The sequence below is a fragment of the Chroicocephalus ridibundus genome, chromosome Z (genome assembly GCF_963924245.1).
Source record: "Chroicocephalus ridibundus chromosome Z, bChrRid1.1, whole genome shotgun sequence".
Lineage (NCBI taxonomy): Eukaryota > Metazoa > Chordata > Aves > Charadriiformes > Laridae > Chroicocephalus > Chroicocephalus ridibundus.
In genome coordinates, this window is record NC_086316.1 from 20504326 (window position 1) to 20519133 (window position 14808).

A 14808-nucleotide genomic window follows, 5' to 3' on the forward strand; every position below is an offset into this window, starting at 1 on the left:
GCAGGCCAGAAATTGATGCACAAAGATATCTCTGCCTATATGCTGCACTGTCTTGTGGGGGTCCAAGTGCAATTAGCCTTAATCACACAAGTCACAGTGAAGTCACTGGCTTTGTATTGTATTGGCTGTGTGACTGTTTGTGAGATGTAATAGTATAATATCCTTAGTGGCTGCCCTTTAAGAAGATAAGGGAACTATTGCTGCAGTAGATATTTAAGGCGTGTTGTATCTCAAGGAGTGTCTGAGCAAGGGTTTTTTTCCCCATGCTCTCAAAATTCATGCTTGTCTGTGATATAGCAATTGGACATGCTGACTGCAACATGCAGAGTCAGGGTGTCATACGTGCGGCAGCATTTTCTTTCAGATGACAATCCCATTGTGCAACAAACGTATATCACAGTCAGGCTTTTCTGAGTCCTTTCAGTCTCAGACACTCCTTTTCATGAGTTTTCATTTCAGTGTCACAGAATCAGCATTGTCCATCCAAATCACTGTCTCATTCCAGCCCATTTTTTTCTGCATTGTTAAAATAAAGTTGTTTAATTCTAGTGTCAAGAAAATGGATGTTGGTATTTTTTTTTGGTGTTTCCCAACACTGTATTAGTGTTAAAAAGACATAAAAAGGATCTTATTTACTTTTCTTGTTTTCTCCCAGTGAATGTCCCTTCGACTGTAATGGAGGCCATGTCCAGACAAGACACCCTACAGCCATTTAATAAAAGTAGCAAACTATCCCCTGCCACTCCACAGCGATCCATAGTATTTCCACAGACTCCGTGTAGCAGAAATTTTTCTCTCCTGGATAAGTCTGGGTCCATCGAGTCAGGATTTAACCAGATCAGTGTCAAAAACCAACGAGTTCTTGCAAGCCCAACTTCAACAAGCCAACTAAATTCTGAGTTCAGTGACTGGCATCTTTGGAAATGTGGGCAATGCTTTAAGACTTTCACCCAGCGGATCCTCTTACAGATGCATGTGTGTACGCAGAACCCTGACAGGTAAAGCCCAGGCTCTCTTTATTTCTGTATCTACTGATAGCCAGATCCACTGCTTTCTTCTTTTATCAAGCTGTTATCATTTCCAAAACCAAACCATTATTAGGAGGAGCCTGTACAACATAATTCATCTGCAGCTGTGTGAAGTAAGCCGATAAAAAACATTGCTTGACTTCACTATTTGTAAAAACATTTGGTGCCTAAATGCACAGATAAAAGGAAATAGCTAAGGATATAATCTTGTTTTCAGAACGGTTTGGTACATCTGATGGAGGCAACAAAATAGAAGGAAAATTTATGAATATCATAGATGGAAAAATGAGGTCAAGATAATTAAAAGTCTCTCTGTCTTCCAAAGATAATCTAACTTGCTGCTCAGTGGCTGTCACAGTCATTTCAGGGTTCACCTATAGTGTGCAATGTGTATGAACTTAATTAAGTACTAAGAGGTAATGAATTGGAATTTTTTGCTTAGTACTATTTTTCTTCAGAGCATGCAAACCCATAAATCGTGCAAAGCTGTCAAAAGGAAATACCTACTCCACTAGTGATGTTGAGGAAAACAGATGCCACTTATTCAATAAACTAATATCCACACAGAAGAAAAATGTTGACTAGATACCTCAGAGTCAAAGTTGGTTTGAAAGTTTGTCAATACAGAATTTTATGGCCGTGAACTGAGGATGAAATTTAGCTGAACAAGTGAATTAAAATTTCAGGTACTCTGACCGGTGGCACAGTAAATATAATGGAACCATTATTTATGAATCAAAGCTGGTTTATTTGACAATTTTGATAGCTGGCAGGACAAAAGACAAAAATCAAATTAATTCAATAAAAAAGGCTGCCCGTGTTTTGTCTCTTCTTCAGCTGTGAAGAAGGTTTGAGCAGAACAGCCGAATCCCTGGAAGGTTGTTCTGAAAGCAGCATATAATTGTGAATTACATTTAACTGAAACACTACCCAAAAACAGTCAAGAGTGAGTCTGTGTGTGTGTTTGTATGCATGTCTATGTCTCTTTGTGTATGTGGTTATCTACATGTACACATATGCTTGTGTGATTCTGTGGGTGCAGAGATACTGGAGCATAAATCCAGTTTTCCAGGAAGAAATGTCAAGCATGCTAGGGGCAACTAGATACCATGCAAATCTTCACAGAATTTAAAGAGTTGATAATACTGTGAATGCAAACAAGCCCTTTCAACATTTTCTGGATTTTATGCTGGCCTTAGCAGAAGCAAACACCATGATAAGGAAGCTATAGGATACAACTGCCACGATGTAGAATGTAGGTCCCGAATGGTCCACTCTCCTAAATTTCATGGACTCTTATGTTTCCAGTATTAAAGCCTCCTAATCATACAGTAAAGCACAAAATGCTACATCAGGGAGTCTAGAAGAGGCTGCCTCTCAAACTTTATCAGTGATTCACCCAACCAGGTGTGACGCTTAGATTTCATCCTTTCCTTCACTTGAACCTGCGTCTTTCTTTATGAAGAACCAAGTTGCAGATTACAGTTAATGTAAGAAGAGTCTCTTCTAATGGGGCTGTTCTGCAGTCTAAGGGATAATTAAATATTCATTTTGCCAGACAGACAAAATGAGGATAAGTCTATCCTACAATTAGGTCTTTCATCTTGGAGGTGAGGGATTTGATTTATTATTCTTATTTACTTTTATTTATTTTCTCCTAAGTATCTTGTGTCAAATATTGCCTGAAACACAGGCTGGATTTTAAGTATTCCCCCTTAGAGGTGAATGCCCTCATTACTATGTTACTGATTCATGACGTCTTACTGTTTTGTCTCTTGTGCCTACCTAAATTGTCTATGCGGAACAGCTTCAGCAAGAAAGTGTAGAGCATTTTTAGCTCAGAATACCCTACATCATAGTAGGAAAAATATCTAGATGAGAAGACAAGTTTGCTCCCCCAGGAGCAAAGAGAGCAAAAAGTGATTAGAGAAAGCACTCAGCAGATTTGGGGAGGACTGGGGTGGAGAGGAGGTAAGGAAAGACTGAGTTGCAAGTGTTGAATCCCAGAGGCTTTCAGGAAGATTTGAAACATAATAATAGCTAACGCCTTTTTGTCAATATTGATACTGGCTAATTTAGCTGATTTCCTCTTTGGCTTGTTGGGTCTTGTGAATCCTGTTCTTAAGAAACTTTTTCTCTTGTGTTAAACAGAGAACATAAAACCTAAATGAGGTTGAAAGATACACGTAGCATCAATCTGTTGCATAAATACTGCAGTGCTCTATTCTGTGACAGCTGTGTACTGAAAAATGGCTTACATCTCTCTGTTTTCATTAAATTAATGGTGCAGACTCCTTGTGGAGGCCAGTTTTGTAATACCTCCTTTGTTCCCGCGAGGTATGCCATCAACATAACTGCTGTAAAAGCATTTCCCAATAGGTCTTCTTTAGAGCGTTATGTGGGATGTCAGTTACATGACCCTGTTTAAGCTCACTGCAATTGGTTCTGTGTTTGAAATGACCAAGCTAATAGTTGCTGCAGATCATAACTGCCCTAGGATACGAGTTCTCGTACCCCTGGTAAGAAATCATTACAGGTTGAGCTTACATCACAGGCAGCTTTTTGTCTTTTATCAGTGGATCAGCTGTTTAGTGATGCAGTGGCTGGAAAAGAGTTGTCTTTGGTTTCTTAAACATATTGCGTTTCTCCAGATGAGAAATTCCTGAAGTGTTGTACAAAATTTCCTGGAGACAAGAAAAAAAGGTATGATTTGCGAAAGAACACCTGCCTGCTGGCCTGAAGTACTAACTGGGTGCAACTCTCTGGTTTGTATTTTCTCAACGATATCTGCAGCACGGCTCCGGCTGATAAACAGATCCCCATTTATTGTCAGCAATTTGTGAGCACACCGGCCACTGTATCTTTGATGTGACTGAAGCAGCAGGGGCTGTCTTCTCTAGAAAGAGACTTTAGACTATCTGTTCTGGCTTTGTATTTGTTTTTCAACAATGCTGATTACCTACAGCATGAGGTGCAGGGAAAATGTCTTTGAATCTACATAGGAGTCCAGTTCATGGACTAAAATTTAAGAAAAGCAGACTACTTGGGACTTGAGAAATTTAAAAAAAAGAAATTACTTTAAAGACACTTAGATTCAGAAGACATCTGAATGAGACCAGACCTAAAAGAAGGCCAAAATGTACTTAATTCCATTAGGCAGTAGGAAAGAAACGGTCCTATTTAACAGGCAGATCATTTAATAAATAAAAATAATTTTTAAAAATGATGAATCAAAAATAGGGAGAATTATTAAAATCATCTGCTGTGTTTGTGGTCTTAGAAAAAGATTAGGATTTAAATTTATATTAAAGTTAAGTTTAAATTATTTACTGTTTTACTTATAGTTTACTTGTCCCTGTCCACTGAGATTTAGCTTGCTGTATTTTGTACGGCTTCTCTTCAAACTTAATGGTAATTGGGGTTGGAGTGGGTGTGGGACATGAAGATTTAAATCCATCAAGATTTCAATTCTGGGACTTTCTGAGCCTCTCAGACTTTTTTTGAGCCTTTGAGACATTTCTTAATCCTTGCTCAGACAGAAGCAGTTTGAGCAACTATTTCTTGAAGGAGGCATCAGAAATCTATTTGCTCTTCAGTTGTTTTTTGTTTTTTTTTTTTTTTTTTTTGTTGTTGTTGTTGTTTTGGTTTTTCCTCCCCCTGCTGCAGAAATTCCCAACAATCCTATCTGAGGAGGGCTCCAGAAAGGGGTAACCAAAAGCCTTTGATCACAGTGAATCATTTTTAGAGCAATATTTTTATTTTTTTTTAACAGCAACCACTTTTCTGATAGTGATGCAGTCTCTTTTAATGACATCTTTCTTCTTTCTCACTATGATCACCAGATTCAGGATGCATTGGTGTTGAGGGAAGGCAGGTGGCTGCAGTTCCCAAGAGCTGTCTGTGGCATTTTTCATATACAATATGTACATCTGTGTGATATATATTCTCATTGATTACCATGTATTTAAGCTGATAATTTCAGGGAAAACCCACTCTACAAGTGTGTCTGTGGCTGATAGATTGTGGATCTTATGTGGTCCTCGCAATTCTTGTTTACTCAGAAGATATTATTGTACTTAAGTTTTGCTGTAGCATCTCAATATTAAATTGTGAGGTTTTTTAAAAAACAGGACCTTGAAATTTGAAGTTGCCGGTTTAATACATCCTTTTCTTTCAGATCATGGCTCAGCCTATTTTGTGTTTATCTTTTTCTTTATAGGTTCTGTGTCTTTGACCTTGATGTTCTCCTCAAGTCCATTCATTAATTTAAACACCTCCCAAAACAGACCTAAAAAAAGTAATCGTGAGCAAGAGTTGTCTGTTTCTGTTTATAGGGTGGCTGTGGAATATTGCTGAATTAAAGTAAACATCATGCTGAATTTAACGCTTGTTCTTGCATAATCTTTTCACAAAGGTTTGCAAACTCCCAGTACTCATAGTCAACAACAACAAAGGGTGTAGAGAGCAGCACCTCTCCCCGACAGCTTCAGAAGTCTGAAGATGCTTCAAGTGCGCTAACTGTCTGCTTTTGCTAGTTCCTCCACAAACATTTGTAAAAGACGGTGCCAGAAGTGCCAGCGGGTCCAGCTCTGCCATCCCTGCTGCTGCACAGTGCCTGGAGTGCTGGGGGCAGTAGCCACGCTGCCCAAGGGGAACACCACAGCAGCAGGGGATGCAGAGTCCAGAGGCAACGAATGTAACCCACCCGTGGCCACGCTGGTGCTAGGGATGCTTCTCTGTGCAGACCAGCAGTCACTTGTTCTCACTTTGTTGTCCAGCCTCTTAGTTCCACTTGTGGGAAAGAGGCATCCCTCCAAAATACCTTTTCATTAGGACAGCTGTGACCTAACTTCTCTGACTGCAGGTGCTTTTAATGTTGTCTGTTGTAGGAAGGCCTGGACCTGAAAGCTGATGCTGGCCCCATTTCAACCTGCCCTGTTTTCACTTTTTTGCAGAGGCTGTGGTGTCACAGCCTTCCCCCTGTCACGCTGTGAAACCCTGCCCTGGGTTCAGTGGAGCCCTGTGTCCCGCTCTTTGAGACCCTGACATCAGTCAGGTTGGTTTTTTACTTCTCCTTTGCCCCCAACAAGGAGAAAAGCACTTTCAATGTCAAGTCACTCTCTCTTCCTTCAGCTGGTGCTTTTCTATCTTTTTGTAAGGGGAAAAAAATGACCGCAACATGCTATTTCGTCTCCCTGATCTGACAGTGTTTCAGTGATAGAGTCACAGGTATTCAGGAACTCACCATTACAAAAAATTCCTCTTCTAAGGGTTGCGTTGGGATTCCATGTGCCCCTTGGAAACAGTAAATCCACTTCTGAAGAGGCCTCACTAGAAGCTGGTTCATCATAAAGGAAAGAATTTGAAAATTAATGGGAAAATTATTATTAGGTTTTTCAGGATTTTAATAATTGGGTTATTTACAATGTAGAAAATAAGTTCATATTGACTGCATGTACTTAGAAGTCAGGGTTTGGAAATTGTATTGTTCTAGTGGAGGAATGGTACACAGTAAATAATTAAAAGTGATGTCACTTTGCCAAATGAAAATCAAAGAAGAATCAGCTGTACAATTGTCTGTCAGCAGCTATTCCAGGTGCAAAGATAAGGATTTTTCTATTGTTATCCTTTAACATGCTTTGTGCATGTTAAGGGACCCCATCCGCCACACAAACTGTGAGCCTTGGTGGTGTTCAATAAGCCTCACAGGGGACCATGGGTTTTGTATTGGTCCTATATATGATGTAGTTTCACACAGAAAAAATCAGCCACAAAAGTGAGAAAACTGTAAGACAGGAAAAGACATCACTGAACAACAAAATCATTCAAGATATTGTCTAAAGGGAGCAAAAATTATTTTTGACTGGTTGCATTTTGAAAATGTAGCTTGGAAAACTTGGAAAAGCTCAAAATCTAAATAACTACAAAAACTACATGCCATTACGTTACAGTTACTCCTGTCTGAATTTCATTTTAGATGGCCTGTGTTCCTATAGTATGTCATCATTTAGTCAGGGACTGTAAGATTAGAGTCTCTAGAAAAAGCTGGTGGACTCTACACGTTAGTAAAGCGAGATAGCTGATTGATGGCACACAGGGTTAATGACAACAGTGCAATTTTACTAACAGGAGAATTTGCTTCTAGGTAAGTAAATTTCCTTCCTTTAAGTTCAGACAGGAAAACAGAGAACTAGAAAAATATGTAGGCAGGTGTTTAATGAAAAACATTAAAACTGCTTTTGATGGCTGTCAGCACATCATTCTCATTTGCACATTGCTATACATCAGTTTAGCTGTTCTTAAATGTAGCTTAGAAGTACTATATCAAGATTTTGGTCAGACTTGATTTACATCTGGAAGGGCCTACAGGATCCTTTTTAGAAAATGCAATGATGAGGACCTTAAAAATTTTGTTGTTTCTGGTACATGATAGCTGGAGAACAAATGTTTATAGAGAAAAAACATTTCTCCAGACAACATGTACTTTGGGGCCCTGGTACACCTGTTTCATCAAACTGATTACTTTCATGCTTACCAATCTGCCTGTACGTCTGCAAAGGAAAATTCTAGTTATGTAGGCTTTCATGTATGAAGTGACTGACATCCATTTTGGGTGATTGTTAATTTTTTGGAGCATCAGCGCACATCTGGGCTGTGACAGAGCTATGCTTCTATTCACATGAATACCTTGAACCTCAAGAAGTTACCTTATGTTCTCAGTTATTCCAGTGGAAATTAGTTGGTTTTTTTTTTTCTGGGATGGGACTGCATTCAGTCTAGCAGCACATCTTTGAAAATATAGTCTATGAAGACCACCATTTTTGTCACTATGTCGCTGGTCCTTCTGTCTGCAAACCTCTGCTATAAAGAGGTCACCATCTTAATTCATTGTCCCAGTGCAGACCAAAGTGATGGCAGAAGACATAAGTGCTACATCAAAGACAGCCCTGCTCTCCCCGTGTCAATGTACTCACTGAACCGAGCATTTCTCATGTTCGGTCCTTCTGCACCAATTTAATTTTTTAAAAAAAACAACATATTGATTTTATTTTCTGCCAAGAAAAATTTCTGAGCACAGTAAAATGGTTACGAGAGAACAAAATAATAACTTTTATATTTATTGAATTACTTCTTTTGCTCTTGGAAAAAATAGTAGTATCCAAAAGTTTGCATATTTGCATCTGCAATTTTGCAAATTAGATATGGCATTTGTAAATTGTTATAGCATTTCAGCATTTTTATTAGGCTTTCTTTTTAAAATGAGCTTTGTTTAATGTGTGCCATGTATCTAGCTTGAAAAAATTACTTATTCTGCCCATTTTAGTATTAATCAGAATCACCTGTGTATAAACTGGAGAAATGCATCCCGTGGAAAGAGAAGGGTAACTTCTTTAACAGTTGCTCTCCCAAGGTATGGATGAATGGAAAAAATACAGGCAAAGTGATCTAACAATAAGTGATTTTCTACAGGACTCTCTTTCTTGAGCATCAGCAGGTGAAATGTATTCTGAGTTTGTATATTAATATCCTTTGTAAACGACAAATTTGTTTTGAGGGGGTTAATGAAGGGGGTAAAAACATTTTACTTGGCATCACAATGTTCAGTTATAACTGGTTTGGAATGTTGACTATTTATAGACAAGTTACAGTGTGACTTTTCACAGTAAGAAATTAATCACATTGACTGTTAAAAAAAATAAAAGATTAATTGGTTTTATGTAGTGTTGTATCATTTATTGTGGTAGCTGTTAAAAATAGATAACCAGAGGCTAATAGATGTTAATGGTCCCTTTCACTATTAAAAAAATCAATGTTTCTTGGATACAGAATATCTTAATGTGCTCTTTTTGTTCAAAAGTATTTGATTTGAAAAATACCGAACATGTAAGTCTGCATTCACAAATCATCTTTGTTTTACCAGCACTTGAATTTTCATGTCAAATTTGATAAGTATTTTCTGTGCAAATTGACCATGCACTTCAAAAAAGAAGAAGACAAGCATGTTACTACTTGTCTTCCAATATGAGAAACAGATATTCAGTACTTGTTTTTTTTCCTTAAAATACTATTTTACATATATTCGTGTAATTTTTTAAAGTCCATATCATTTAGGTTAAGTAACCTTTCCACAGCTTTAATATATTTCTTTCAAACTTCTTGGAGAGCAGTTAGATTTTCAAATGTAAGTAATTAAAATTGTAATCTATTGAGTTATTGACCAATACTGAGCTATTAATCAAGCTAAAAAATTCTACAATCAGGGTTCAGCGCTCTGAAGCACTGTAAAATAATAGTATTTGTGTTCAGTGATGCAAGTAGCCACAATTAAGCAGTTCACTTGACAAATGAGATAGTTCACTTTATTTTGCACTTAATTGAATTGTACATGCTTGGTCACCATTGTCTCCTTCCCTTTAGTTTTGGTTTCTAGCCATTTAAACATGCACATTTATTAAAGAGAGAGCAATTAAGTTGGTGTTGGCCATTTGCTCTAGAAACGCAGACACCAGGAGCTGTGACTTAAAATGTTGTGCAGGGTAAAAATCATTAATATCCCTCTAGAAAATTTCTTAATTTTCTTAACAAAATGTCTGATGAGCCTGTAGGACTCTGTCATGAATTTAAATCAAATACGAAAAGGAAAAGAAATACCATGTAGGATATTGATATTAAATCACTTTTACCAAACAGAAATATATAGACATTGTTTCTTCACATTTTATTTTAGTTAGAAATGGTATTTCAGCAGTCCTGTCTCACCTTGCTGTCTTGTATCCTTTTCTTTCTATGTTTGCAGTCCTTTATGATTCTGAATTTGTAACATATCAGTTGGTTTTGTTTGTTTGTTATGTTTGTTTTTAACAAACTGTGGTGGTGAAAACCTAAGTTGTGGGTTTCATTTGAAGATCAGGAAAAGGCATTTTCCCTCTGGATGGGAGAAATATGTTAATTAAATGCAAATATTTTGGATAGCAGTAAGAAAATAGAAAGGTAATTGTAACATGATGGTTATTTTTTCCAATGTCTCTCATTGAAAAAGGTGATCTCAAAAAAACTAGAACCATCCAAAACAACGTGAAGAATTTATTTGCAAACATTCACAGAATCCACCTAAGATGCAGGTATAACAACCAGACATGCATTTGTAGGTAAGACTGTAGCTGGCACCAGCAGACAGAGGATTTCGTCAGTCTCTTAGCTCTGATGTGTGAGTAGTTTTTTTGTGACTAAGGAGTACCACGTTGAGTTTGGGAGAAATAAGGCAGGCATATGATGTGTCACGCAAGCTCACTAGCTTGCTGATTTATGTTTTGTGTGGCATGATGCCTTATAGACTTTCAGTGAATTCCTACGCGGGCATTTCACATTTGCTAAAGCGGTCATGAAGTTTTGGGTGTGTGTCTCCCAAGAAAGCCCCAGAGAAGCGCACCCGCAGTTCTCTCTGGGAATTACTGGGAAGACGAGATGCTCCTGCCCACACGTTCGCGGCAATGGAAAGCGCTGACAGCACCATGTTTCTCTTTCCCGTTGCAGGCCCTACCAGTGTGGTCACTGCTCCCAGTCTTTCTCCCAACCATCAGAGCTGAGGAACCACGTAGTTACACACTCCAGCGACAGGCCTTTCAAGTGTGGCTACTGTGGTCGTGCCTTTGCTGGTGCCACAACGCTCAACAACCACATCCGGACACACACCGGGGAAAAGCCCTTCAAGTAAGTACCTGAAGCCAGCAGCCTTTGCCAGCTGAGATAGAGAGGGACCAGCATTTCTGCTATTCACTAGCATCACCAGTCCGCACCGGCACCCGGCAGACGTTCCCTTGAAAACCAAGGTCAGACCACCAGATAAACCCATCAGTGCTGTGGCTAAAAGCGGAATTAAACGAGGCTTGGTTTTGGGTGCCTTGCAAGCCCCGGGTAATTTTCTGTCCTTTAATGAGAACTTGATTGTTTTAATTAAATGACAAGCTGCTGCCAGAGAGCCATAGCTGAAAATACACTCAAGACTGGGACAGGCTGTAAGAACATTAGTGTGATTCTTTGATGTCTATATGCTGAGTTAGATGGAGCTTCACATAAAAGCCAGTTTGGATCTTGTTAAAAATGGGGGAGAAACATGCATCATTTTTTATTCTCAGAATTTTCACTGCACAGAAAATGCAACTCTGGCTTGTGGCATAAGTTTGGTAAGATCATAATAATAAATGATAGTGTTCAGCGGTCCAAGATACAAGAAAAAAAAAGTCACCGGTTCAAGATGGTTTTTAATTAAACAGACACTGCTTCTTTCTGCAGTTTCTGTTTACTGAAATTAAGGCTAAGCACACACCGAAGTCTCAGAAACTGTCCCTCTATGTTTCCCTCCAGCCAAAGCACAGCTGACCCAGGTGGATTTTACTTTCTGTTGTGCAAGACTGTGCCTACCTAACAGGATACAAATTTTCCATATTTGTGTCTGTATCTTTGCTAAACTGACAGGCACAAATTTTATGGATATTGTACCTGGAACAGTCCCACTTTGGAAGAAAAACAATGTATTGATATCAGTGTATAATGTATTGATATCACTTCTTTTGGAAGATACCTGATGTTCCCAGGAGGAATGGGAACAGGTGTAGAAGAAGGTGTGTGCCTCTCCCAGTTCTCCAAGGACTGCCTGTCCTCTGTCTACTTTTCTCCATTTGTCTTTTGCCCTACTGTGCTCTTGGTCTGGTTAATGTAAGAGAGCTCAGCCATGGGGCCTGTCAGAACCCCTCATAACAAGCTCAGTAGAGATACCAGTAGAGATGCTTTGCCTCCATATATGGTTGAAAGGAAGCATGGCCTCCATACGTGTCTCCGCTGGGGGCAAGGGGACAGAGCCAGGAACCAAATACTGCATATCCAGTTCAGAAGAGCTTGCATACCAGAAATCATGGCTAGGATAGTGCTGTAGGTGGCAAAACACGGAAACTCAGAGCATCTAGACGTCGACTCCTCTAGAGTCAGTCTGTGGAACACTCAGAGCCCATAGAAAGTGAGCCAAAAATAGTGCGAGCAATCAGATTGATTTTATCTAGTTGCTGTGTAAATAGATTTTAGTAATTAATGGAAGAGGTTTCCGGGTCAAAATGGTAAATAGATTTCTTTTAATGTTAAGGTGTTACTTATGTGTAACCTTGTTGACTCCACTTAATTTTTTTCCTTAACATCCTGTTTTTGTCATGTTGCCAATAGATCTGCTATTTTGCCCCATTTAGAGTCATTATTTTTCCCCTTTGGTTTAGTAATTTTTTTCCCCTTTTCCAAAAAGGTCTTCACTACAGCACAATTTCATTTGTGAAGGGGCTTAACATATGTAGTACAATTATCCAGTGGTCTGGGATTTGTTTGGTTGGTTTTTTTGCCCTATTTATGCTGAAGAGTTTAAGTACTCCAGGATGTATTTGCCCATTCTTAAAGGTGCAGGGCAGAGCATCAAGAAATGTAGGTGGTTTGTACTGCTTCTTTATGATGTATGACGTGGTTTCATTCTTGTAAGATTTTTATTTATTTTCTTCCTTAAACTCAAGAAGCTGTAGTACCAGTTTCTCTCCAGAAGACTTGCTGAAGCATTTGCAGTAAAGTGACTAGTAATTTCACATGACGCTTAAACTGGAGTTGCAGATCTTCCCATCCTTTCTGGTCAGATAAGGGGACACATATGCCTTGATCCTGCAAGCCGTTCAAGAGGGCAGAATCGCCTCCTATGCAGGGCTGCTTGCATTTGAGAGAGGAGGGGCAGGAAACTTATCCAGAAATCGATCCACCCTCTCTGCTAGAGGAAAAAGAGATAGCTGCAGCTCATCTTGATCTCTCATCACCATTTAGATCCTCCTTTGAAAAGGAGGGGGCAAAGACCTGGTATTAAGTAAGCTTAGGAGCAAAAACCTCAACAAAATTCTAGTAAACGAGAACCAGAAGTGGGACAAACAAGATTTTCTCTCTTGATCATGCAATTTAGGTTTCCAATGTTTGTTTTCAAAGGGATTTTAAGTGTAAAAAATATAGAAAAAAATAGAAAAGTCTGTTGAGATAGGGTTTCTGCACCTCAAAAAAGTCTATATCTGTTGAATAATATTTTTACTATTAGCCAGAATGACCATGCATAGATAGTGCAAAATCACTTAAAATCTAGCTCAGTTATTTTTAAAATAACAGGCATAATTTTAAAGTTATTATTAAGTTCAATTTCATAGATGAAAATGGGCAGTCAGCTAGACAGTTAGCCTGCATCTATTGAGAATGCAATCTCACTATTTCTAATGCAGTAAAGCACTTATGACTGTAAGTGGTATTTGGACAAATTGCAAAGGACATGAACTAAGCAGACAACGTCAAACATGTCAAACACTGCGTGTATGTTTGTCCGCATATTATTTTCAGAAGGTGATTTTAAAAACAGGGATCATAGGGTGACAGTATTTTAAAATATTTCAAAATAGTTGTTATTTAAGAGGAAGCCTGTGATTGGTTAAAAAGCTTTTTCTGTGAGAAGGCACTTTCTTTGTATGTCCTGGGTAACTTTGGGTGTATGGTGGAAGACTTTTCTATTTGCTTTTCATTACAGATAACAATGCTAAGTGAGGTTATCTGTAGTCAAAGCTTTAGCTGCATTGCCTGGACTGCAGGTCCAGTTAGAAGGGATTTCTTTTCATGTCATCACAAGCTATCAAGTCAGCCTCACCACTGCATAGTTTTTGTGTATTCTTATCTTACTGAAGTCTCCACCATGGCTGTGGGTCTGGGAACAAAGCTCTTAAGTAACTTAAAAGCTAGGAGAAAAAGGAAAATTATTGGCCATCCCCATTTTCTTAAATTCTTCCCCCCAGTCTCTTCCATTTCAGCAAAATTAAAGAATAGCTAAGGGACATGCCTGCAGAATCAGAGTTATGTAAACATCCAATATTCAGGACTCATTGAAAAAGAACTAGAGGAAATTTCAATTCCAAAAAAATTCAGATTGGGATAAACCATGTGTTTTTCATTGTTTCTTACTGAAATGCAAAACTGGGGAACATTCATTTCAGGTTAAAATAGATGTTGTACCTGCGGTGGCATCTTAGCTTTGTCCTGGTTTCTGATTTGTTTTGTGTTTTTTTTTAACCCTTTCAAATGAGTTTAGTGTTAAATGTAGTTCTTGGATGAAATCTTAAAAGGTTTATTTTGAAAAGATCAAGTGAAGGTATTTTTTCTTAAAATAGACTCTCAACGTTTTCTTCATGGGAACCTTTCACAGAGGTTGGCATAAACTTGGGAGTGAAGCCAGTCCCATCCGTAATCCTAAGTGTCAATGTTTTGAAAGCACTGTGAAGTAAACAAGAAAATCGGTGAGAATGAGGGCTATCTAACCAAACTTAGAAAATCTGGTACCTTAGAAATATCCAAAACCCACTGATGTTGTGTTGTTTGTGAATTTAAGAACCATTTTGTTTACCATCCCCACCGAAGCAAATCTCATAGGGAAACCTTGTGGTAGAATGAAGTCTTGTGTTTGATGAGGTTGAATGTTGTAGTACAACATTTCTCCTTACAATTAAAATGAAGGCGCACACACTTCTCAAAAAAAGATAACATGCATCCAGTTTTCACTGATGGCATCTAATTGTGTGAGGACTTTTAAACTGCCTTTTTGGATCCACATTGTGTCAGGAGCTGTTTAAATTACTCTCAAATGCCATCAGATGGCTTAAGTGCAAATTAGGTGGTCTCTCACTTAGTAAGTATTATTGTTGTCAGTATTTGTATCTACACTTAAGGCTTA

The 14808-nt window shown here is 38.5% G+C and overlaps 1 protein-coding gene across 2 annotated transcripts in view; it reads left to right on the forward strand.

Annotated features, from left to right (window-relative positions):
- Nucleotides 1-14808, forward strand: part of PRDM6 (PR/SET domain 6) — a 78607-nt gene that overhangs the window by 56637 nt on the left and 7162 nt on the right. For both annotated transcript variants that reach the window (XM_063321182.1, XM_063321183.1), the window contains 2 exons: nucleotides 656-998; nucleotides 10563-10739. In XM_063321182.1, coding sequence (XP_063177252.1) covers nucleotides 656-998; nucleotides 10563-10739 — 520 coding nt within the window. The remainder of the gene's footprint in view (nucleotides 1-655; nucleotides 999-10562; nucleotides 10740-14808) is intronic.